This window comes from Oncorhynchus clarkii, chromosome 19, assembly GCF_045791955.1.
Source record: "Oncorhynchus clarkii lewisi isolate Uvic-CL-2024 chromosome 19, UVic_Ocla_1.0, whole genome shotgun sequence".
Taxonomy (NCBI): Eukaryota; Metazoa; Chordata; class Actinopteri; order Salmoniformes; family Salmonidae; genus Oncorhynchus; species Oncorhynchus clarkii.
The window spans coordinates 39756774-39782732 of NC_092165.1; the positions used below are offsets into that span (position 1 = coordinate 39756774).

Genomic DNA, 25959 nt, shown 5'->3' on the forward strand with positions numbered 1-25959 from the left:
GCAATGAGACAAGATAGTAGCTACTACAACAATTGGACACCACGAAATTGGGGAGAAAAAGGGGTAAAATAAAAATAAAATAATAATAATAAAAATAAAAGTAAATCCACTTTGACATCATGGGGTATTGTGTGCCCTGTGCCCCTCCATTTTAAATTCAGGTTGTAACACAACTAAATTTGGGAAAAGTCAATGGGTGTGAATACTTTCTGAAGGCACTGTATAGGCTGATAGTGGGATTACAAATGATGAATTAGAACAGGAAAGGAGCAACATCCATGCTAAACATAATGCTGGGAATTTGCAAAGACCACTGAGATAAAGCTATAGCATAATGCACACTGAACGCAGTGCATTCTGACTGTAGCCTACATTCATCTCAATCTGAGATCCCAAAGAAATACAGTACAGATACCTCAATGGAGCAGTAATGTATGTCTATGTTTGGGCTTGAGACTGGTTATGGTCAGGGGATGGTTAAGCGTAGAGTTGCAAACGGTCCCAGAATATTTGTGGAGCTAGATATAGTGTTAACATGGATGCTCATGCCCGTAAGCATCCAGTTGATGCAAATTATACTCGGTCATTGTAGTCACTGAAAGCACATTCAAGTATGAGTTTATAATCCAATGAATAATATACCAACTGAAAGAATAAATAATGTTGCTTTTTTTCTAAGGATAAGATTATGCTTCCTGAGTAGTATATCCACACAGAATCAGGTGTATTTATCCCCTTCTCTCTCATTTCCCCTCTCTCTCTCTCTTCTTTACTGTCTATTCTTTTTTGTTCCAGGGAGATAGACAGGAAATGAATTACAACGAGACTGACTGCCCACAACAAAAACACAATGACAGGTTTTTACAGAGGGCATTATGTTAAGATGGTCTCTGAATGGGGTATTTGCTTGTGGGGCTGTAAAACTGACTTGGCAACATAAAACGTACCTCTTGAAAAATAATACAGTCAAATGTTGATGCTGCTGCATTGTGGAAACACACTTGGTTGCCATAGTGAAATACAATTTCATAATAAGCATTCAAGGAAACTGATTTGTGTTGCCGTAATTGTAACCTCTACATCACACACAGTTTCGAAGTGTGTTATGAATGTGTAATATATTGTTCCTCATGACTTGATCCCAGAATATTTTCCATTATAATGAATATAGAACTAGGCTATATCTTTCCAAAATAGTGGTATTTCTTCAACCCCTGGACACATTTTAGTGTTAATTGTGCTGTATAGTCTGTATTATTTGGTGATTTGGCTTAAAACATCCATTAACCTGCTCAACCCTTTCACTTCCTACACAACCCCCAACCCCCTGCACTGGAAACTGAGTAGATAGCACTGAAAATATGGTTCATTCAGCAATTATTCACAGAGTCTTTGGCTAATGGTACTCTGAATGCACAGACAGCAAAATGTAGAGAGTCAGTGGACCAGCAGTAATGGCCCCATGTAGAGAGAGAGTGTTAGTGTTAGTGTGTGTGTGTGTGTGTGTGTGTGTGTGTGTGTGTGTGTGTGTGTGTGTGTGTGTGTAGCATCTGTGCGGGGTATAAAGCATAATTCTCGACAAGTGCAAACATGTCTAATGATGAAGCTATACTATGGTTGCAGAGACTCACACTCATTCTTCCCTACCACTCCCCCCTCCCAGGCTCCATATCAGGCAGATGAAAACATAACCTGTCACATTCCATCCCATTAAACCAGCTATGAACCATGTGCTCCAGAGAGAGAGAAAGAGAGGGGAGAGAGGGTAGGAGACGAGAGAGGAGCACAGAGGGAGAGAGGAGATAGGAGGGGGGGTGACGGCCAAGTGCATCTGGGCTCACCCAAGACTAATGCATTATTCACAATCTTTATGCTAATGTAATTTTTATGCAAAAAATACGGACAGATATATCCAAGGGACAAACATACTGTAGGAAGGACTTACTTAGTGCGTATCTAGACCTATGTACATACTGTACATACAAACATTTACACATATCACATATCCACACATACTGTACTTAAATGAGTCATGTGCACTTATCCATTGGCATATCTAATGCATTAGACAACTCGCATCAAGCACCAAATCTGTGCATTACTGTGCTTTTCAGTGAGGGCCCATCAGCTGCCATTTGATGTCAAGCAAAGCAAGGTAATGACAGTGCACTTACACACTCAGTCATTAGCCCTGCTTAATGCTGGGAGTTAACACAAATTAAGTGAAGTTAAGTACATGCATTAGAGGAGCTCTTTTGGGTAGAGAGCATTTCACTCTTGCAGGAACTGGTTGTTGTTCCATACGTTTTGAACAGGTCACGTTAGCTGTAAGCATAACCTAGGGCATTACTGAATATTTACTCAACCTGGCCTTGAATCAAAGTGTTACTCGTGGAATTGAATTTACAGTGGACTGACTGACAGTGGTCTGAGGGCAGGGAGGATGGAACACTAGGGACACCTAGTGGTCACAATGGTGTCACTATGTGTGGGAAACTAACACTTGCTTCATGGTGGTGTTTATCATTAGCTGGGGGCACAAATAGGGCATACATGTGCTTGTTACACCCAGAGTACATTTTATTTCCCTCAGGGAAGTTTCAGTGCTTAACAGGATAGTTCAAAAGGACATTGGTTTCCTAACCCTGTGAGCAGTCTATGACAGGGTATGACAGCAATCCATGCTTTGGTTTTAGCATTTATGGCACAAATCCAATATTAGCATTTTTGTGCATCATGTCCAAATCATCGATAAGTGACTTTGTTAAGATTCAATTAATTTGAAATACTTTCGGATGATTTGGACACGATGCACAAAAAAATGCTAATATCGTTAACATCTATGTCTTGAATGGGATTTGTGCCACAAATGTGGAAATGCATGTGGAAACAGTGCCAGGGAAACTAAACCATTGGAATGCTGTCATACCTTGCCATAGACTGCTGACAGCACGTGTCAAACTCATTCCACGGAGGGCCGAGTGTCTGCGGGTTTTCGCTCCACCCTTGTACATGATTGTTGAATTAAGGTCACTAATAAGTAAGGAACTCGACTCAACTGGTTGTCTAGGTCATAATTGAAAGGAAAAACCAAATACCTGTAGACTCTCAGCCCTCCGTGGAATGAGTGTGATACCCCTTGCTTACAGGGTTTGGAAACCAATATGTTATTTTGTCATTTGAGTGAACTATTTGTTTAAATACGGTACTTATCAGAGGACAAGTCTTGTTTCTGATAAAAGTTATAGTACTGAGCAAGAGTAACATGAATACGGCAATAATGGCAAGTAAATCAGTTTGCACATCAACCAAAGGGCCAACTGTAAGAGATCACTGGTTTATTTGCAGTAACAGTCCAGGAGAGACGCATATTAGAGGGAAAACCAGACTGGGCCTTTAAAAAGAGGCTAACATGCTGAAACTGACAGATCTCTGCAATCCATTTGGACCTCATTCAAGGTTATGGCTCCATCTGAGCGACTGCAGATTATTGTCCACAGAGAGGTGTGCTAATGCTGGATTATCCACTTGTTGGGGATCCATTTGACCCGATGAACACAACATGCCAGCCTCACGCCCTTGCATCTGTGGGTGTTTTTCACATTTTTTCCAGTTTTGGAGGCGAGGAAAGGAGTATGATGGACGTGACTTCAAACCTCACAGTATTAAGTAGATTACAGTGGTGACTGGTTGGAGAATAAGAGTTGTGTATAGAAAGAGGCAGTTGTTCATGCCACACTCACCTAACATAGGGGTACTGTACTCAGCTATATTCAAGTATCATCAGTTCATTGGTCCTGAATGCGTTGGTCCCCCCAAAAAATACCTTACTTGAAAAATATATATAGACATATGTTTCGACAAACCACACAGCAGTTTGCGTCACATTTTGTGTCACAAAAAGAAACACATGTATAAATTCTAAACAAACAAATTAAAGGACGTAATCTGCAGTTGAGTTATATACAGTCTATAGAGCAGACGTTCAGCTGATTTGAGTTGAACAACATTCTCACCACTTCTCTGTCAGTGCAATTGCACACACAGGAGCATCAGGAGCATCCCATTGCTGTACTGGGGGCTTAGATTGCGGGTTTAGGAGCACCACCGCTCTGGAATATGTAAAAGAATAGCATGCACACACACACACAGGTAAGGTTTTGTAGTGTATCCTCTGACATGTAAAATATAATAATATCACATTATCGCCAAGAGTAATCACATTAGCAAGCATGACTATCTATCAGCATGCACAAGATTAAGTGGATCAACCTGCAATAGAGGGAGGTAGTAGCTTTTGCAACAGTTAGTGCCTCAACACAAAAGCTTGAGTTTAGATTATTTACCTACCTACTGTCCTATTGGTTGGGGTAGGTGATAAGGGCCCTGTACTCGTTGGGCAGGAGGCCGGTGGTTGGCAGGGTGCTTGCCATTCTTCTGATCTGCCTGAAGGTCCTCACTGCCTGGGCAATGCGGGCGTGGTTGGCAGTGCTGCTGTGCTTTTGTTTCTCATCTGAGATGGGAATTAACACAGTTGTGTGAATTTAAGTGTTGAATCTGACAGGATGAGAGTGTCAAACCCTAATGACTGGAGAACCGAGCATAATGAGTCCCACAGTATAAGCAGAGAGAGAGAGTGAGAATGATCTCTATGTTGGCTAACCTACATAAAAGTAATCAGTTGTTAACATCACACCTCTGCCCATCATGGAGGTGAATGAAACATCAGTGTTCCGCATTACAAGACACCTGTATTTTAGAATGTTGGTATTTCAATAGTATTGATATCATGATGCACTGTGCAGATGTACTGTGCGTGACAGATGACAAGGAGTGCTAACTAAAGTTTGGGCGTGTCGTGGGGCAGTGCTTAGTCCAGGTTGCAGGCAATGTTCCCTCTAAACTGTGCAGTGTGCGGGCGCGCAGCTCCCCCGGGACTGCTGTGCAGAAGAAATATCAGCCCATGCAGGGAAGCACGAGGTTGAACTTCACTCAACTTTCTAGTTTTCCCAGTTAGTTAACACTATCAACATTTCCCTTTACTGTGTGAATTGTGGTTGAATCAACGCAATAGAGAAGAAAAAGAAACGCACACCTATATAGGCGAGGTGCTGGCTAGCAGAGTAGAAAACTTGAAAATAAAAGAGAGCCGCACACTAGGAGCTCAGATGCAAAAATGTAATATCCAACGTTTCGACAGCCAAGGTGAAACCCTGATACCCTGATGAAGACAGCTTGGCTGTCGAAACGTTGGATATTACATTTTTGCATCTGAGCTCCTAGAGTGTGCGGTTCTCTTTGAATCAACGCAATAGCCATTTTCAATGCAACATACCAAAACAAAATTAACTATGCAATAGATTTTCTTGTAGGCAGAGCGCATTGGAGTAGGATTCTATTGCATTGACAGGCACGACTCAGGCCCATACTCTACACAGACCGGTGCACCATAACCAATCGGAGCTGCAGTATCCCTATATGCAAATAGACCATCGCCATATTTGGATCTGTGCCGTTCAATCTGAACTGGACTATGTTTACAGCATGAGTGGTCATGAGTAGATGTGTTTGTTTTGAGATCAAAGCAAGAGCTGCATGTAGCCAGGTGTGTACATTTGTTAATATTATTTGTTAGTAAGTGAGTTATTAGCCCAGTTATAGCTCATTTCTAGTCAGCAATGGGGGAGTGGTTGCTTCCTACAAGAGCACAAAACGTATGGATTTCAAACCATCTTTGAAAAACAAGTCAGGTAAAGAGCTTTTTTTTCCTGTCTTAAAGGGGCAGTGTTGTATTTTATAAATTGTATTTTGTAAAGTGGTTTCTTGCATCAAAAAACACTTCAGTCACCTCCTTGGACAAGTGGATAAACAGGTTAATGTCAACCTCTGCATGTTTTTTTTCAAAAGTCTCATTGAATGTAGGCCTACATTGAACACAACACAACACATTTGCTGCTACTGTAGACTGAATAAAAGAACAGCTATTTCTATGTTAAAATGTTATGTGACACATTTTTCTCCATAGTTTTTGGGGTTCTTTTACCCTTTTTCTCCCTACGGACTCGGGAGAGGCGAAGGTCGCCTCATAGGTCTCCCAGTCACGGCCGGCTGTGACACAGCCTGGGATCGAACCTGGGTCTGTCGTGACGCCTCAGGCACTGCAATGGAGTGCCTTAGACCGCTGTGCCTTAGACCCTTGCGCTACTCCGGAGGCTTTTCTCCATTGTTTTTGATGGTAGGCCTACATCCTGATCAAATAGCCACAGTAGCCTACTTGGTACAGGTACAGCCTCAGTGTTCAGAGTAAACGCGCGGTAGAAGTTGCACAGAAGTTTCCCAATATTCAAGTTTGCGCTCAGCAGACCTGAAATTTGCTCAGTGACGGATTTTTTTTTAGGGAATATTAGTATCAGGATCTCATTACCCAGGAAGTGTTGCAGTGCTCTACTCAGACTGATGCCACACCGAGTGGCAGCCTAGGACATGAGGGGCAGCACAGCAATGGGAATGGGAATTTGTGGGGAGAGAGGGACGGACGGTGAATACCACAAGAGAGGAGATACTGTATACACAAATTTACAGGTGATATTATTGGGTTTCCATATTAAGTGCACATGGGGACACTTCAGCAACACTGTTTCAAGTCTCTCTGACCTCCCTAATGAGTCCTGCACTGCCTCCTACGTGCGCTTCCTGCCTCACTGCACCCGCTAGTCTCTGCTATACCCACACTCACGTTACAGTATGGATGACTACATTTCTGCTGTCTTTCATCGTGTTTAAGCATCTAATACGAGAATGATAATGATCATTCAATAATAATTACAACGGTTGAATGAAAACAAAAGCAAGAGCTGGGTAAGAGCAGAAATAAGCCTGAAACGAGAGGGCTGGGGGTCAAGAGAGAGGAGAGGGTTTTGTTTATGTTTAATGAGAAAGCCCAGGATCCCCCTCTCTCTCTCTCGTTCCTACATCCTCTGGTAACGAGTACAGGGGGCCGGGTTGACCCAGCTAATAAGGGGCAAATCCATTGGTGCATTATCGGCCGTGGCATCATCTAATCAGCAGGATGAACTGAGATGGCTTAGGCTGCTTTTAATTCGGCGCTGGAGGAGCATTACTGCCCCAATCTCTCATTATGTGCAGATCAAATCAGGGAGACTGACTGGGAGTTTGATCCTTGTTTTTGGTAGTTGCTGTCTGGTTGTTGTTTTTCTCTCCGCTGTTTGATTTCAAGTTGCATTGCAGTTGACATGATATGGCCTGTTATTTGGCCTTTTAGAGAAATGAGGCCTTTGTGGCTTTTTAGGTCAGTCTCATAAAGGACATGGAGATAACTGTATCTTCTACTGCAGACCACTGCAGATAAGACAAAGCTCTTACCAAGCAAGTGATACACAAAGGCAGTACCATAACTCTGTCTGTATATTTCTCGGTCAATACGCTCTCACCTGGGCCTCTGTGCAGAGTAGCTCAGCCCTGGTCCTCTCCTCCAGGGTGACCATCACTTCATCCAGATCCTTCAGCCTGGAGAGGTGTTATACCACCACCGGCCTATGGAGGGTTTGCCTTGCCCCCTGGGACAACAGAAAGCATTTGCTCATGTAGGAACTTCGAGTGAAGGCTGCAAGGCTGTCCTGAGAGGACTAAACTGGCATGGGGCTGTTTGTGAGTCCAACACAGTTCTCTGAATTCACCACCCTCAGAGACCACTCTTCTATCATCTCCAATGTTCCAGCTGATAGCCGCCCTCCCCTTCTCCCTGGTCCAGCTGATGGTACCCTCTGCTCCCCCTTGGCCAGGGGACAAAGCCATCCTCTCCGGTCAGAGCCTTGTCTGTCCCAGCAGGAGGGATGGCTGAGGGAAGGAGAGGAGAGGAGAGGAGAGGAGAGGAGAGATGGTCTTGCCAGGGCACATGGGTGCAGCAGTGATCTCATGCTGCTGACAGCAGGAGGTATTGTTTCTGGAGCGGCTGTTGGCGCTCCACCCTAGCAGGATTAAGCTCCCTGGGGGAAGGGACAGGACAGGGGGATGGGGGCTGTGGGGTAAACAAGCTGGCACAGCTGAGCAGGCCTCCATAGATGGCAAGCACTCTGCACTGATCCATGGGCTTCAGATGGGTGCTGAACCCAGGCCAATAGTGTCTGATAACGGCTCTACCATTTGGTCAGCGGATTTGTCTCTGATGCTGGCCAGTTTGAGGCACAGCAGACGGCACATCATGTAATCGCTTAATTTAGAACTACAGAGTTGCATTGAGTGTGTGTTTTGGTGAAAGTGAATCTGTGAGCTTGCGTGTGAGAATTTGTGTGTGGATTGTGGATGTAAATGAGGTTGGGTGTGTGTGTGTGTGTGTGTGTGTGTGTGTGTGTGTGTGTGTGTGTGTGTGTGTGTGTGTGTGTGTGTGTGTGTGTGTGTGTGTGTCTCAGTACACAGGTTTGGTCTCGTGGATTTCCAATGCCCACAGATCTCAGGGGCTTTCCAGTCAAAATGAACACATACTGAACTACAGGTGAAGGAGACCCATAAGAGGAATCATTTGACCATTTTCATTCTGTCAAGGGGGTAAAACAATTCACTGAATACATTTCCCCCCCACATTTTTGTTAGCATGTTGTGCAATAACCATGGAGATATATCCATTAGGGCCAAACCTCATCATCATTTTGGAGCTATGAGAGAGGCAGCTGATGGGAGAGATTACACATAGGATCTCTCATTAATCTCATGAGAGTTTGGGCACGCAAAAGGGGAGCGGGGGCGTCTCTCTCCCCCACGGTTCGTGACTGAGCCCTGATGTGACTCACACAGACCCCCATTGTGAAGGGTGGTGTGTTGGGTTTGATTGCTGCATTTTCATGTCTTAATTGAAAACATGAAAAGATTAAGAAAGAAAAAGGGAAGTGGAAAAAAACGAGCGACAAAGTGCAAATCACCCGCCTGGGGTGAGAATGAGATGTAGGCTGAGACCCTGATTACACGTTGGCTTGATTGTTCCTCATAACTCTGACCTTCAATCAATGTCGATTCTCCTTAATACTAGCTACCCCACACACGCCACAGTAGGGTGGTAACGATCTATAATTATGGCACTATATTTTCACCCCTTAGTTTGCAAACACTGCAGATCAAAATAAAACAGTTTAGATGCCAAATGTACTTTGCACATGATGAGTGCATCACCATAATTCAATAACTGCAGTACAGACTGAACTTAGTGGACATTTACGCACTGTGAATTAATTCCTCATTGCAGTAACACTAAGTATACAAAACATTAAGAACACCTGCTCTTTCCATGACATAGACTGACCAGGTGAATCCAGGTGAACGCTATGAAACTTGTTTTTAATCCTTGAGACATGGATTGTGCATGCGTGCCATTCAGAGGGTAAATGGGAAAGACAAAAGATTTAAGTGCCTTTAAACAGGGTATGGTAGTAGGTACCAGGCACATGGGTTTGTGTCAAGAACAGCAACGCTGCTAAGGTTTTCACACTAAACAGTTTCCTGCGTGTATCAAGAATGGTCCACCACCCAAAGGACATCCAGCAAACACAGACACAACTGTGGGAAGCATTGGAGTCAACATGGGCCAGCATCCCTCTGCAACTCAATATTAGGAAGGTGTTCCTAATGTTTGGTATACTCCGTGTATGAGTGCAAAGAAATGGCTCAGTGTTGCCAGAAAGGGCTGCTGAAGGAGGGGTACCTGTAGTTTGTTCATGCCCAGGAACAGCCTCCTCATTTTGGTAACGGGTGGTTGAACTCCCGGAGGCGGTTCTCTACCAGGTGCAGCTCCAGCAGGACAGCCTGACCAAAAAAGGATCTTGATCCAGTTCGGGTCCAAGACCACCAACTAGTGCAGCCCCTCCCAGCCCTCCACCTGTCTGATCTCATTACCTGAAAGGAGAAGGTGGGATATGAAATCAGTAGGTAATTACATGACTACAGCTACCCCTCTTACCCATATGATTTGCCTGGCATCATTGCAAATTACAACACTGAATTTCATAAACTCTGCAATTGAATTTTTTATTTTACCTTTATTTAACTAGGCAAGTCAGTTAAGAACAAATTCTTATTTTCAATGACGGCCTAGGAACAGTGGGTTAACTGCCTTGTTCAGGTGCAGAATGACAGATTTTTACCTTGTCAGCTCAGGGTTTTGATATTGCAACCTTTCGGTTACTAGTCCAACGCTCTAACCACTAGGCTACCTGCCGCCCCATTCAGTTACTGTGTCTGTGGAACTGGAAGGTGAGTGTGGTCTGTATAAATATGTCTCAACAGGTTCATAAAACAACCCAGGGTGGGATTAGGGTCAAACTGAAGAAAAAAAAGAATCAAATGCAAACAATGGCAGACAGAAAAAGGTACTGTGTTTCTGTGACCCATCGGCATGCCCATTTAGTTTCTATTCTTGTTGCCTCATCTCCCACCTGGACAGGGCTGAGAAAGCCTCTCCGTTGACTGAGTTGTACATTTCATGGGCTTTAAAACCTGAAGGAAGTTGTTACTGTACCTTGGAGGAAGAGTGCTTTGAGATTGGTGAGCCTGCTGAGCTGCAGATTGGCAATAATTGGAGATGCCATTGTGGCTCAAATGCAGCACCTCCAGGCTGCCCATCAGTGGCTCCAGGCTGTCCGCAGGGTCCACTTCCCTGAAAGAGAGGGACAGAGTGGGCACTCAGAGTTAGCCTCTAACTAAATGCACCACTGCCCCATTTAGAAGGCCAGACCTCACAGGTGCACAGCAACTCAAGGCAATCACAGCACAGGCAGAACACACAAAAGCCTGACCCCCCAACCCCCTTCCCAATTGAAACCTCTTTTATGTGCTGTTTACTTTGTGTAAACTCTCCTCTTGTCTTTTTCAATAGTACCAGTGAAAGGGGAGATTTGTGCTTTTCTGAAAACAGCTAGCAGAAGCATGAGCTTTGTCAGTGCAACAGGTTAGTGCTGCCCCCAAGTGTCTGAAAGTAGAAAATACTATATTTACAACAGAGAAAATAAATAAGTCCTATACCAACCATGAGACAGTGGCAATTTTACCATGTAAATCTTGGGTCGGCCAAACTCCTCCAAAAATGTTTTAGATGTATGCCAGCAAAGCCACAACACAACACTAAACAATGCATTAATTTCACTATAACGGTGACAAACTGTGCCCACAAACTGTTAGGGCCTACATAAAGCTGTCCCAACAGCAGTCCCATCACCTTACCACTGCAACACCTGGCTATCAATGGAGCCTTGTCTGACAGCGAAACAGTTCATTCAGCCTCATTTACTTCCTTTAAAAAAACATAGTTGATATGGCTGATTTGCTTAAACAAATGTATTTTTTACTGACAATTGAGATAATGGCTTCAGGGGACGACGAGCTTATAAGAGGCAATCCGTAATTTCGATTAAGACATTAATGAGCAAGTTAGGACGGACGTAGTCAATATAAGTATTTGTTCAGCACTTTTGAAATGTACAGTGACAGAATTCAGAACATGGGCCGTTCTTACAGTATTCTCCATGCACACCAAGTCAGAACCGTAGGATAAATAAAGGGGGCATACAAGCAGACAATGAAAGCTTTTACAATATTCGATGATTACATTTCTCTAAAAGAGGCTATAGGCTACATGTGCACCACCAAGTCAGAACAGTAGGCTAAATTATGAGGGGAAAAGGGACCACATTATTAGGGTGAGGAGCATGGGCTACTAACAGCTTACCACACAACATACACTTAGTATTACTTTCTTAGCTACAGTATACATATCTCCCTTGCATATTACATAATTTGCGCAGCTGCATACAATACATTTTTGGACTCACCTTGTTGTGCTGTGCTCACAGGAACACGAAGGTGGCGTGGCGGTCCTTCGTGGGCAGATTTTGTTGTCAAAGTCTGGCATTCTCTGGATTTATGGTTCTTTCAGACAACTGGGAACACGGAAAAAAACAAGGTCGAATCATGATGACATGACAGTGATCTTCGGGTCAGAGCTCTAGAAAGAGGCATTAGTTCCCAACTTGCAATTCCGAGTTGGATAAGTATTCAAAATGTATTTTCCCCAGTTGGAGCTTGTTTTATTCTGAGTTCCCAGTTGTCTTGAACTCACTGAAGTCAGATTCCCCAGTTCTGAGTTTCCAGTTGTTTTGAGCGTGGCAGAAGTCATGCTGGATTGACAGCATGGCCAATGTTGAATGTTTATCCTTTTAAGCTTGGAAAAAAGACCCTTAAACCCAGACTTGGACCACACACCCACTTCAATGAATAGCAGGCTAGTGATTGCTTTGCAATGCTTGCAGTTAGCCACTGATTCCTTCCAAACCACTCATTGTTAAATTTGCGATTTCCAGCTTGTTGTGTAATGTTTATGTCCACCGATACGTTTATCTATAATTTCGCTGTCGTTGAGAGACAGCTCCTCTAGATGCTGGCAGTTGTCCAGACCCTCCACTTTAGAGATGTCATTGAAGGAGTCCCAGCGCAGTTTGACCAGTTTGCACAGGTTGATGAGCCTGGAGAGCCTCTGGCTGTCAAGGTTAAGGGCTGTGATCTTCTCAGGGTGCAGAGGTCATCGTTAAATAAAAAGGCTGCACTTGTACTGCAGATGAAGCACCTGGAAAGAACCCTCTGTCACAAGCACGTCATCCAGGTGTGTGAGGGTCATCAGACATCCCAGAAGAGTCATCCTCACTGCCTTAGGCTGGGGCAAACACATCACTTTCATCACCACAGTGTCTGGTTGGTCTTAATGTGCGAATCATGGGCACTCTGAACCTCATGTTAGAGCAGGTGTTAGTGTGTGCTGTAGTATTTACCCTGTGCCAGGGATAGTAACGGGTGCCCAGTCGAGTCGCAGCTGTGCGGGGGCGTGTTTCCGGAGCACAGCCGTCTCCTCCCTGGCCCTGGTCAGCTGGTTCCAGTGCAGGTCCAGCTGCATGAGCCGCCCTAGTCCTTTCAGCCCCTCTCGGGACAGCAGGTGGTTGTAACTGGTGTCCACCAAGTCCAGGTTGGGCTGAAGGAACACAGGGAACATAATGTATGTAGGACTCTCAATGGAGAATTGTTTGATGTAGGTTGGTTGACCAGTAAACGCCCCAAACATCAGACACACCGTGTGGGAGATGTCCTCTAGTTGGTCAGACGAGAGATCTCCTTCAGCTTACTCAGACTGTTGCCATGGAGATTCAACACCTTTGACCAGGGAATAAAGAGGAAAGTGTGGCACCGTCACAGTACAGACGGGATATCAATGCTAAACCTAGTGTGTCTATGGTACCATTAACTGTAGTTCCTCAACCCTTACTGTAACCTGACTGAGGACGTTGTTGGCCCTGGCTACATTGAGTAAAGTCTTCTCATCCAGGCTCAGCATCTTGGGCCATGGTTTGACCATGGGATCCATGTTCAGTATTTCCTCATCCAGGTTGATATCATTGGGAGGGGGGTCTTCTGTGCATCTGCTGCTAGAACATCGAAAGACAAACATGGTATACTTTTTCCAACCTAGGAGTTATACTCAAAGTCGATGAGGTACTCCAGCAGGACAAGCTCATGGTCAAATAGACTGCAGTCACAGCCATGGTGGATCTTGAAGGAGCAAGGCCTCCCTATATGGATAAGAATCTCAGGTTTGTCAACAGGAGGATGGAACAGTAGTATGTTGACTTTTGCTGGTTGTTTTCATTAAGAGAGTAGTGTCACCAGTAAAAATAATTGTTGTTCTGAAAAGTAATAGCTGTAATATTTCAAATGACAGTATCTCCATTTGTCTTATGGCCCTGCTCTGGGCTCACATTGCGGTAAACGGAATGAGCTTTAGGGTAGTTGAGGGGGTCCACTGATGCTGCGGCCCAGGAACACATTGGAAACAATGATCTGACCTTGAAACAGGAGGACAGTTAGAGCCATTTCATTTATGTTTCTCTGATACATCAAATTCTAAATCAAATTAATATCGTTAACACATTTACAGTTTTATCCTGATTTATATCCTCAAGGTTTCATTAGCAATACAAAGTCATTGAATTGTGTGAAACATGAAATAGGACCATACAGACCATGTCTGAAAAGGAGAGGGTCTATGCTCTGCTTGGAGGTACCTTCGTTGGCCTGTCACTGTGTGTACTCCTAGGCCTGTCCGTCACACTCCGGCTGTTAGAAAAGAGTACAACCCTCTCTCTGCCCAGGGCCTAACACAGACACAAGATACATTCTCAGGAACTAAAACAAAGGCCCAATCTCAGGAACTAAAACAATGGCCCAATCTCTGGAACTAAAACAATGGCCCAATCACAGGAACTAAAACAATGGCCCAATCACAGGCACTAAAACAATGGCCCAATCACAGGCACTAAAACAATGGCCCAATCACAGGCACTAAAACAATGGCCCAATCACAGGCACTAAAACAATGGCCCAATCACAGGCACTAAAACAATGGCCCAATCACAGGCACTAAAACAATGGCCCAATCACAGGCACTAAAACAATGGCCCAATCACAGGCACTAAAACAATGGCCCAATCACAGGCACTAAAACAATGGCCCAATTACAGGCACTAAAACAATGGCCCAATCACAGGCACTAAAACAATGGCCCAATCACAGGCACTAAAACAATGGCCCAATCACAGGCACTAAAACAATGGCCCAATCACAGGCACTAAAACAATGGCCCAATCACAGGCATAGCGTACAATCTAAATAATACCTTATAAATATCTGCTGTTTTAAAGCCGTCCTCTGGAATGTCTCCTTTTTCTTACTGGTTCTTTCAGGATCAGACACATAGAACAGATACTCCAGCCAGCGTTTGTAATTACTGCACAAACATTAGGAGTAAAGAAAGCATAAGGATCAGTCTCAAACAGAGCTACTGACAGGTGTAATATTGCAGTTTATGTAGTCTGTTCAACTATTTCTGTATAATTTTAGACATAGATAGCCAGTATGAGGAACTGCGCTCAGGCTAGATTGAAGGGTAGCTGGTACCTGAGAAAGGGTACTCGACTCCAACCTTTAATGGAAAAAATAAGGAGGCCGAGATACAAAATTATACTTAAACAAGGCAAAATAACTCTACTTTTTACACTTGATTATCTACGTGCCAATAGAAAGCTTACATGTAAACAACAATGCAAAATCAGACTGTATTCTAAACTCAAAGATCTCTCTTGGAGGTCTAATCCATTATCCATGTACGCTGAGTGTACAAAACATTAGGAACACTTCCTAATATTGAGTTGCACCACCTTTTGCCCTCAGAAAGGCCTAAATTTGTCAGGTCATGGACTACAGGGCGTCTAGCTTGGAGAGGATCCCAGGCCAGGGTCGTGGGTAATATTAGCAGGGGTGTCACTGCGGTCCAGAGCCCTCACTCAGCGAGGACAGTCCATTCTCTCAGGTACGGGCTGACTTCCGGCACAGGTCCTGCTCCTCAGACAGCTCACACTCCAGCTGCTCAAGACACCAACACAACAATCATATTAAGCACCACTGTAAATTAATGACAAACGTATCAAAAGTCTATTTTTGAAGGCATAGCGTTGTACTGACATTTCTGAGTGCGTAATTGAGCTACAGCAGATTGGCCAGGTTCTCGCCAGGTTCCTCTGGGCTGTCCTCTGGCAGCTGTAAGAGATTCATCTTGTTCTACAGCAGATTGGGCTGGTTCTCTAGCAGGTTCCTCTGGGCTGTCCTCTGGCAGCTGTAAGAGATTCCTCTTGTTCTACAGCAGATTGGCCTGGTTCTCTGCCAGGTTCCTCTGGGCTGTCCTCTGGCAGCTGTAAGAGATTCCTCTTGTTCTACAGCAGATTAGCCTGGTTCTCTGCCAGGTTCCTCTGGCCTGTCCTCTGGCAGCTGTAAGAGATTCCTCTTGTTCTACAGCAGATTAGCCTGGTTCTCTGCCAGGTTCCTCTGGCCTGTCCTCACATGCATGTTGTAGTACATCATTTTCTTCTTCATCACCGTGGACTGAACAGATGTTACTACAGTTGAAGTCAGAAGTTTACATCCACTTAGGTTGGAGTCATTAAAACTCATTTTTCAACCACTCCACAAATTTCTTCTTAACAAACTATAGTTTTGGCAAGTCGGTTAGGACAACTACTTTGTGCATGACACAAGTCATTTTTCCAACAATTGTTTATAGACAAATTATTTCACTTATAATTCACTGCATCACAATTCCAGTGGGTCAGAAGTTTACATACACTAAGTTGACTGTGCCTTTAAACAGCTTGGAAAATTCCAGAAAATTATGTCATGTTTTTAGAAGGTTCTGATAGGCCAATTGACATCATTTGAGTTAATTGGAGTTGCACTTGTGGATGTATTTCAAGGCCTACCTTCAAATTCAGTGCCTCTTTGCATGAAATCATGGGAAAATCAAAAGAAATCAGCCAAGACCTCGGAAAAAAATAATTTTACGCCTCCACAAGTCTGGTTCATCCTTGGGAGCAATTTCCAAATGCCTGAAGGTACCACGTTCATCTGTACATAAAACGAGTCCTATATCGACATAACCTGAAAGGCCGCTCAGCAAGGAAGAAGCCACTGCTCTAAAACCGCTATAAAAAAAAGCCAGACTGCGGTTTGCAACTGCACATGGGGACAAAGATCGTACTTTTTGGAGAAATGTCCTCTGGTCTGATGAAACAAAAATAGAACTGTTTGGCCATAATGACCATCATTATGTTCAGAGGAAAAAGGGGGAGGCTTGCAAGCAGAAGAACACCATCCCAACAGTGAAGCACGGGGGTGGCAGCATCATGTTGTGGGGGTGCTTTGCTGCAGGAGGGACTGGTGCACTTCACAAAATAGATGACATCATGAGGCAGGAAAATGATGTGGATATATTGAAGCAACATCTCAAGACATCAGTCATGAAGTTAAAGTGGTCGCAAGTGGGTCTTCCAAATGGACAATGACCCCAAGCATACTTACAAAGTTGTGGCAAAATGGCTTAAGGACATAAAAGTCAAGGTATTTGAGTGGTCATCACAAAGCCCTGACCTCAATCCTATTGAACATTTGAGGGCAGATCTGAAAAAGAGTGTACGAGCAAGGAGGCCTACAAACCTGACTCAGTTACACGAGCTCTGTCAGGAGGAATGGGCCTCAATTCACCCAACTTATTGTGGGAAGCTTGTGGAAGGCTACCCTAAACATTTGACCCAAGTTAAATAATTTAAAGGCAATGCTACCAATTGCTAATTTAGTGTATGTAAACTTCTGACCCACTGGGAATGTGATGAAAGAAATAAAAGCTGAAATAAATCATTCTCTCTACTATTATTCTGACATTTCACATTCTTAAAATAAGGTGGTGATCCTAACTGACCTAAGACAGGGAATTTTTACTATGATTAAATGTCAGGAATTGTGAAAATCTGAGTTTAAATGTATTTGGCTAAGGACTTCAACTGTATGTACTGTGTGCAATGGAACCCCTTTATTCATAGCATACATGTTTAGTTCATTGGACTGTAATTACACTAGAAGATTAGAAGAAATGCAGCACCTGAAAAATACACCCATCATCAGAGTTCAGGGACAACTCATTAAACAAATGCTGTTATCTCCGAGGAGCAGAGAGTATCAGAGCGCTGGAAACCACACGGTGACAGAAGTTGTGAAAGTTTTTTTGCACATTTATTAAAAATAAAAAAATGGAAATATCACATTTACATAAGTATTGTTAGGAGTTTATGTCATTCTTTAATAACACAGACCCCAAAGCAAATCCGGGGGAGGAAAATACGTATATTCGAAGAGGACCAATCATATCTGCATTCTCCCCTGTCCTCAGATATTCTCTCCAGTGATTCTCACTCCAGAATAAAGGGACAGGATATAGTTTATAACCCAGCCCTAGCCTGTGGTTGACCAATTAGAATTCTTTGCAATAAAACTGGGCCAATGGCCAAATTGTCACGGCCGTCGAATGAAGTAGACTAAAGCGTAGCGTTGTGAGCGTAAATATTCCTTTTTATTAGGATGCACCTGACAAAAACAATAAACAATACAAAAACAACCGTGAAGCTTAAGAAATACAAAACATAGAAAATTGAACATAGAATGCCCACCCCACATCGCACCCTGACCTAACCAAATAGAGAAATAAAACAGCTCTAAGGTCAAGGCGTGACAGTACCCCCCCCCCCCCCCCCAAAGGTGCGGACTCCAGCCGCAAAACCTGAACCTATAGGGGAGGGTCCGGGTGGGCATCTATCCGCGGTGGCACCAGAGCCCGCTCCACCTCTGGCTCACCCCGCTTTGGTGGCGCCTCTGGTGTGGGGACCCTCGCCGCCGACCCCGGACTGGGCACCCTCGCTGCGGGCCCTAGACTGGGCACCCTCGCTGGGGGCTCCGGACTGGAGACCGTCGCTGGAGGCTCCGGACTGGAGACAGTCGCTGGAGGTTCAGAATTGGAGGCCGTCGCTGGAGGCTCCAGACTGGAGGCCGTCATTGGAGGCTTCGTGCCATGGATCGTCGCTGGAGGCTTCTTGCCATGGATCATCACTGGAGTGGAGAGACACACAGGAGGCCTGGGTCTGGGAACAGGCATGGGACTCACCAGGCTGGGGAGACATACAGGAGGCATAGTTCTGGGCGCAGGCACAGGACTCACCAGGCTGGGGAGACATACAGGAGGCTTTGTCCTTGGCAGAGGCACCAGATACACTGGGCCGTGGAGGCGCACTGGAGGTTTCGAGCTTAGAGCCTGCACAACCCGTCCTGGCTGGGTGGTTATCTTCACCCTACAAATGAGGGGAGCTGGCACAGGACGGAGACACAGTGCGCAGAGCCGGCGTAGGATATCCTGGGCCGAAGAGACGCACTGGAGATCAGGCGTACTGAGCCGGCACCATCCATCCTGGCTGGATGCTCACCCTAGCCCGGCAGATGCGGGGAGCTCGGATGTAGCACACTGGGCTGTGAACGTGCACTGGAGACACCGTGCGCTCCACCGCATAACACGGTGCCTGACCAGTACGAAGCTTGCCACGGTAAGCATGGGGAGTTGGCTCAGGTCTCCAACCTGACTCAGCCAAACTCCCCGTGTGTCCCCCCCAAAAAGATTTGGGGGCTGCCTCTCTGACTTCCTTGCTAACCGTGTTCCCTTATAACGCTGGGCCCCTTTACCAGCTGCCTTCGCCTTCCTCTCTGCTTCTACCTGCTCCCACGGCAGGCGATCCTTTCCGGCCAGGATGTCATCCCATGTCCTGTCCTCACCTCTTACCACGCTGCTTGGTCCTTTGGTGGTGGGTAGTTCTGTCACGGCCGTCGAATGAAGTAGACTAAAGCGCAGCGTGGTGAGCGTATATATTCCTTTTTATTAGGATGACGCCGACAAAAACAAACAATTACAAAAACAACCGTGAAGCTTAAGGGCTATAGTGCCACAAACAAAGTTAACTACCCACAAAGATAGGTGGGAAAAAGGGCTGCCTAAGTATGGTTCCCAATCAGAGACAACGGTAGACAGCTATCGTCTTCCCTGATTGAGAACCATACCCGGCCAAATCAAAGAAATACAAAACTTAGAATGCCCACCCCACATCACACCTAACCAAATAGAAAAATAAAACAGCTCTCTAAGGTCAGGGCGTGACACATAACGAGTATCCTATTTCAGGCTCAATATATAGACAAATTCCATGTCTCTAACCCATTGCTAATTAATGACCTATTACAGAAAAAAACACTATTTCCATTGGTCGTTAATTCTAGTCCTCTCGTCCTCTGTGTCTGTGTTGTGTATTTATCTTCCATATATTCTAATTGCATTCAGACCCTTTACTCAGTACTTTGTTCAAGCACCTTTGGCAGTGATTACAGCCTTGAGTCTTCTTGAGTATGACACTACAAGCCTGGCACACCTGTATTTTGGGAGTTTTTCCCATTATGCTCTGTAGATCCTCTCAAGCTCTGTCAGGTTGGATGGGGAGCATTACTGCACATCTATTTTCAAGTCTCTCCAGTGATGTTCAAATCGGGTTAAAGTCCGAACTCTGGCTGGGCCACTCAAGGACATTCAGAAACTTGTCCCAAGGTCACTCCTGTGTTGTCTTGGCTGTGTACTTAGGGTCGTTGTCCTGTTGGAAGGTGAACCTTCACCCCAGTCTGAGGTCCTGAGCGCTCTGGAGCAGGTTTTCATCAAGGATCTCTCTGTACTTTGATCCATTCATCTTTGCCTCGATCCTGACTAGTCTCTCAGTCCCTTCAGCTGAAAAACATCCCCACAGCATGATGCTGTCACCACTATGCTTCACCGAAGGATGGTGCCAGGTTTTCCAGGTGTGACGCTTGGCTTTCAGGCCAAATAGTTGAATCTTGGTTTCATCAGACCGGAGAATCTTGAGTCCTTTTGGTGCCTTTTGGCAATCTCCATGTGGGCTGTCATGTGCCTTTTACTGAGGAGTGACTTCCATCTGGCCACTCTACCATAAAGGCCTGATTGGTGGAGTGCTGCAGAGATGGTTGTCCTTCTGGAAGGTACTCCCATCTCCACTGAAAAACTCTGGAGCTCTGTCAGAGTGACCATCGGGTTCTTGGTCACATCCCTGACCAAGACCCTTCTCCCCCAATTGCTCAGTTCGGCCGGGTGGCCAGATCTAGGAAGAGTCTTGGTGGTTCCAGACTTCTTCCATTTAAGAATGATGGAAGCCAGTGTGTTATTGGGGACCTTCAATGCTGCAGAAATGTGTTTGTACCCGTCCCTAGATCTGAGCCTCGACACCATCCTGTCTTGGAGCTCTACATACAATTCCTTCAACCTCATGGCTTGGTTTTTGCTCGGACGTGCACTGTCAACTGTGGGACCTTATATAGACAGGTGTGTGCCTTTCCAAATCAGGTCCAATCAATTGAATTTACCACAGGTGGACTCCAATCAAGTTGTAGAAACATCTCAAGGATGATCCATGGAAACAGGATGCACCTGAGCTCAATTTCAAGTCTCATAACAAAGGATCTGAATACTTATGTAAATAAGGCATTTTTTGTTTTAAAAAAACTGTTTTTGCTTTGTCATTATGGTGCATTGTGTGTAGATTGATGAGGAAACATTTTTATTTAATCCATTTTAGAATAAGGCCGTAACTTAACAAAATGTGGAAAAAGTGAAGGGGTCTGAATACGTTCCGAATGCACTGTAAATCCGAGAGGACGGCATCTCCTAAACGGATGCGATGGACATTAACATAATTAATGAGATGATAGGATTGCCACTTGTTTGTTGATAGGGGGTTTATCGGAGGTTTCATGAGAGAGGACCAACTATTCCTTCACCTAAAGCCATACTTGACAAACAATTTAATGCACCACTTTGTGGAACCCCTCCTTCAACCCTACCTTGTTGATTACACAGTAAAAAGGAAACATGCAAATTTGACATAGACAATTCATGCAGCTCAATGAAATTAGTGTCTGAGTGAATGGAAATAAGTGTTTCTATTATTTGAAAGGGCAAGACTTATTTTCTTTTCTTATTTTTCTTTTTTTAACCATACTTACAACTCAGGCTACTAAAGGAGAAATGCCACATCACAATTACAAAGATGGAAAGCTTCAGATGAACTGTGCAACAGGTCAAATCAGCAGATATTTTCTGAACTGCCTTAATAATACGGCTTCAATAGACAAAATGCAGGGAATTGCTGTACAGATCTTTTAAAATCAATCCGAGACTGGGAAAATAGGAAACTATCCAGACTGACGGCCAATCAAACATAATAGCCAATCCTTTGTTGGGTTACTGATTTCTACATTGTCGACTAGGATAAAGGTTTCAATGAAAATTCATTATATGGACAAACTGACAGCACAGTTGCAGTCACCAACGCTCTGGATAACATAACAGCCTAACCAGCTCTGCTAGGGTGAGTAATGTTCAGTGAGCTGTTCTCATTTGTGTCTGGAAATAGCTAGCAAGTTAGCTTGGGTGCATGATTGCTGTTAGTACAGAACGCTCAGATCATCCATACATTTGATTGATTGATTGATTGATCGTGGGGATAAAGCTTAACATGTGAGTGTGAACGACACTGAATGGGTGTAGACAAAGAAGTGCTCTCCAGTAGTAGTACCAAAACATTCAGAGGACATTTTCTCAAAAGGGAGTTTACAAGTTTATCAACTTTCAAAGCAAAATTACCTTCCCATTGTTCATTAACTGTAGTGTATGATATACCATTTTGTATCTCTGAGTCTCTACTTTTATCCAATGTAAAAAACACAATTTCAAATTTTACTACATAAGACTGATTTGAGCCGGTCGGTCACATCTACTAAATCTACTATAGATTAGGCAATCAATATATTTGACTGAGAAGCAAGCCTGTTATTGACCATACTTAAAGGCCGTAGTCAAATATTAGATTGAGAAAGTGCAAAATTACAACTTCGCATTATTGAAAATAAGTGAATGTTTTTCTTCTTAACTTAATTTCCACACTGAGCTAATCTTGTTCCCAGATAAATTCAGATTGTCAATGGCTGATATTAGGATCAGGATTTTAGGATTTCATGCCTGATATTAGGATCCTGTGAAACAGTTAACAGATAATTGAACAATTATTATTATAAAGTATATCAAAGACGTAATCTGTAAAGTTTACAGTCATTGGCGATGACCCTTCAACCTACCTATCTTTTTAATGTTATTGTCAGCTAGGTTCAGCTCTCCTATCTTTTCAATGTTATTGTCAGCTAGGTTCAGCTCTCCTATCTTTTCATTGTTATTGTCAGCTAGGTTCAGCTCTCCTATCTTTTGAAGCGTGTTCAATCCCTTTAAACAGTTATGAAGAAAGGATGAGACATCAACAAAATGGGTGATTTCAACAAAACCAATCTACACAGATTATTAGGTACTTTACAAACACCGCATGACACAGAAAAGTGTCCATACCTCTCAGTAAGTTATTCTTAAACCACAGCACCTATAGATTGACAAGTGACTCCAAATTCTCAATATCACTGATCTGATTATCATAGAGGTACCACTTCTGTAGCTGATGGCAATTCTTAAATACAGAAATGCCACGCAATAATGAAAATAAATACCCCCCAAAATTGTTGGTATTAAATATAATAATGCAAATCATAGCTAGATTAGTTATTTTGGAGTATATTCTGAATCAAGAAATCAAAGATGGACAATATAATTATGTTCTATATAGATACTCTTTAGATTAAACTCTACACACACTTCTCCAATATATCATCATGAAGGAATGAAGAGAAACCTGGATGTTATTGTCAGCTGCCATTCCACCAACCAGAGCTCCCTGGATGTGGCTGATATTCTGGCCTACCATTGTCAGCTGGCACAGCCTGGGGAAAAGGGAGAGTTCAACCATACACAGATAACCTGAGAAGAACATCTCCAGGGATGTGATGCTGTTACCATCCTGGGTTATCTTCTCATAAGATGCCCTGTTTGCAATGAGTTACAAAAAAAGGCTGTCTTCGATAGCCAAACTCTGAAAATTATACACAAGACATTGTGATAAAGTTACACTCAACAGTTCTTAAATTTTTGGTTTATTTTTTAACCCCTTTTTTGTGATATCAAAAAATCTAAGAACTGTAATTTTGTGTAATTTTGTCACAATGTCATCGCTGCAACTCCTCTACGGATTCCAGAGAGGCGAAGGTCAAGAGCCATGTGTCCTCCAAAATGCGACCTTGCCAAGCACCAATGTGTCGGAGGAAACACTACAACTGGTGACCAAAGTCAGCATGCATGTGTCCGGCCCGCCACAGGAGTTGCTAAAGCGCGATGGGGCAAGGACATCCCGGTCGGCCAAACCCTCCCCTAACCCAGACGACACTGGCCCAAATTGTTCACCACCTCATCGTTCTCCCAGTCGCGGTCGGCTGCAACGCAGCCTGGGATCGAACACGGGTCTGTACTGATACCTCTAGCACTGCCTTAGACCGCTGCGCCACTCGGGAGGACCCAGGGTGTTGTCTGAGGGTTTCAATTAGGTTAAAGTACAAGCTACACTGACTGTATCAGTAAACAAACATCTGGAAAAAGTCATTACAGGGCTGTTCCATTTGATTTCAATCACTTTTTGACCACACCCCCTTTGATTTGAACTAAAATGCCAATACATATTTGCCCATGGTACAAGTGGTCAGAAAGTGACTTTTTGAACCTGAATGTCAAAACATTCAAGAGATAAAGGTGCCCATAGCTGACACATACCCCACCATACCATGAGACATCCATGTATTCATCATCACTGCAAAATAGTTTGAAGCTATTTGATGTGTTTCATGTGTTTTATATATATTTCCAAACAGTGAGGTTGAAATAATACTGTGAGAATAATAATAATGCCCTTTTAGCTGTTTGAACATTTCTGAGCTGTTTGAAAAGTTTTGGCCTTCCTGGTGACATCACCAGGAGGTAAATTAGTTAATAGACCAATAAGATTTAAAAATAATAATATTTAACCAGGCAAGTCAGTTAAAAACAAATTATTATTTACAATGACGGTCTACCCCGGCCAAACCCAGATGACGCTGGGCAAATTGTGCACCGCCCTATGGGACTCCCAATCACGGCCGGATGTGATACAGCCTGGATTTGAAAAGTACAGAGATGCAGTGCCTTAGACCGCTTCGCTACTCAGGAGGCAAAGTATAAGGAGCAACAATATGTGATTTGTCTGACTCACAAATTAGCTATGTTACTAGCTAGTTATTTTTCTAATTTACTTCACAGATTAAAAAAAAACATTTGCTTGCTTAGTAAATTAACGTTAGCTATATGTTAGCTGGCTAACATTGAAGTTGAACAAGAGTTCACTGTCTGCTCAGACAACTAAAGTCATACTTGTTTCAGACATCTGTTATTGCTGCTATTGTATTTATGAAAATAAATTATAATTTGTGTGTTTATGTTATTAACAGTATGCACATGTAGCATGGTTTTGTCATCAACCCGTATCCAGGCAAGTGCCTCCCCTTTGCTCAGGAGCCATCTTAACTTTTTCGTTGTACTTTTGATAAACCCCACACGAGGGCGCTACAGTGCTAGTAATTTGAGAACAAACTTGCATGAAGAACAAATGAAATGGTCCCCCTGGGTATTCGCATGAGTGAAATGACTTGCATCCATAGGCTACTAACTTGTAAGCGTTTAACAAAAATAAAATACAACAGTGTTGTATGTTCAAAAATTTTACAATTTGCGTTAATTTAGGTCTCTAAGCAAACTTGATAAATATGCTTAAATAAGCTTCAAGGTCTAAAGTGTATTTTATGTATGCTGCACTCTTGTAAATATACTGTGTTGACTTCCATGGTATATACACACACTTTAATAATAGTCACGCTGACTGCCCCAAATAAGTGCCAACCATAAGCTACACAGACATGACGTCAGCGTGGAAGCGCTGAACTAAAACAAACCAACCTCACTCACTTGTGCTCTCGGACTGGACCGCGCAGCCATTAGAATTTTACAATATCAATTTAAGCATACATTTGTAAATCCAGTCAGATTTCAAATCATAATTTACTGTTTAATGCTTAGATCAACCCAATATCCATTGTGTAGCCCGCGTTAAAGCTTGTGCCTCAGTGCCTGTTATCTCTCGCGCAACCTGAACCTCTCCCTAAAAGCATGTCTTCGAAGCCCGGTGACGAACTAGGTTCGGAAGGGAAATGGTTTGGGGACGATTGTGAAAGAAATGGCATATTCGGAAGTACACCACCTCTGTTTGATGAGCTACGTGAAGATTTAAAATCGAAAAGCAGAGAAGAGACGAGCGACCTGGATCAAAAATTCCACAAATTTGAGGACGATGGGAAAAGGCCTCCCGTTGCTATGGAAACTGCATCTACAGGTAAGACGGTTTATCAATAACATTCATATTATAATTCATAGCCTATACTTGCATTTATATAGATATACGTAGTGTGTAATTT

At 43.6% G+C, this 25959-nt stretch overlaps 1 protein-coding gene and 1 pseudogene across 1 annotated transcript in view; one reads left to right on the top strand and one right to left on the bottom strand.

Moving 5' to 3' along the window:
- Positions 1-12343: 12343 nt before the first annotated feature.
- Positions 12344-24253, bottom strand: LOC139374484 (leucine-rich repeat-containing protein 9-like; annotated as a pseudogene).
- Positions 24254-25400: 1147 nt separating this feature from the next.
- Positions 25401-25959, top strand: part of LOC139375187 (reticulon-1-A-like) — a 52595-nt gene continuing 52036 nt past the window's right edge. The window contains exon 1 of the mRNA XM_071116749.1: positions 25401-25877. Coding sequence (XP_070972850.1) covers positions 25655-25877 — 223 coding nt within the window. The 5' untranslated portion in view covers positions 25401-25654. The remainder of the gene's footprint in view (positions 25878-25959) is intronic.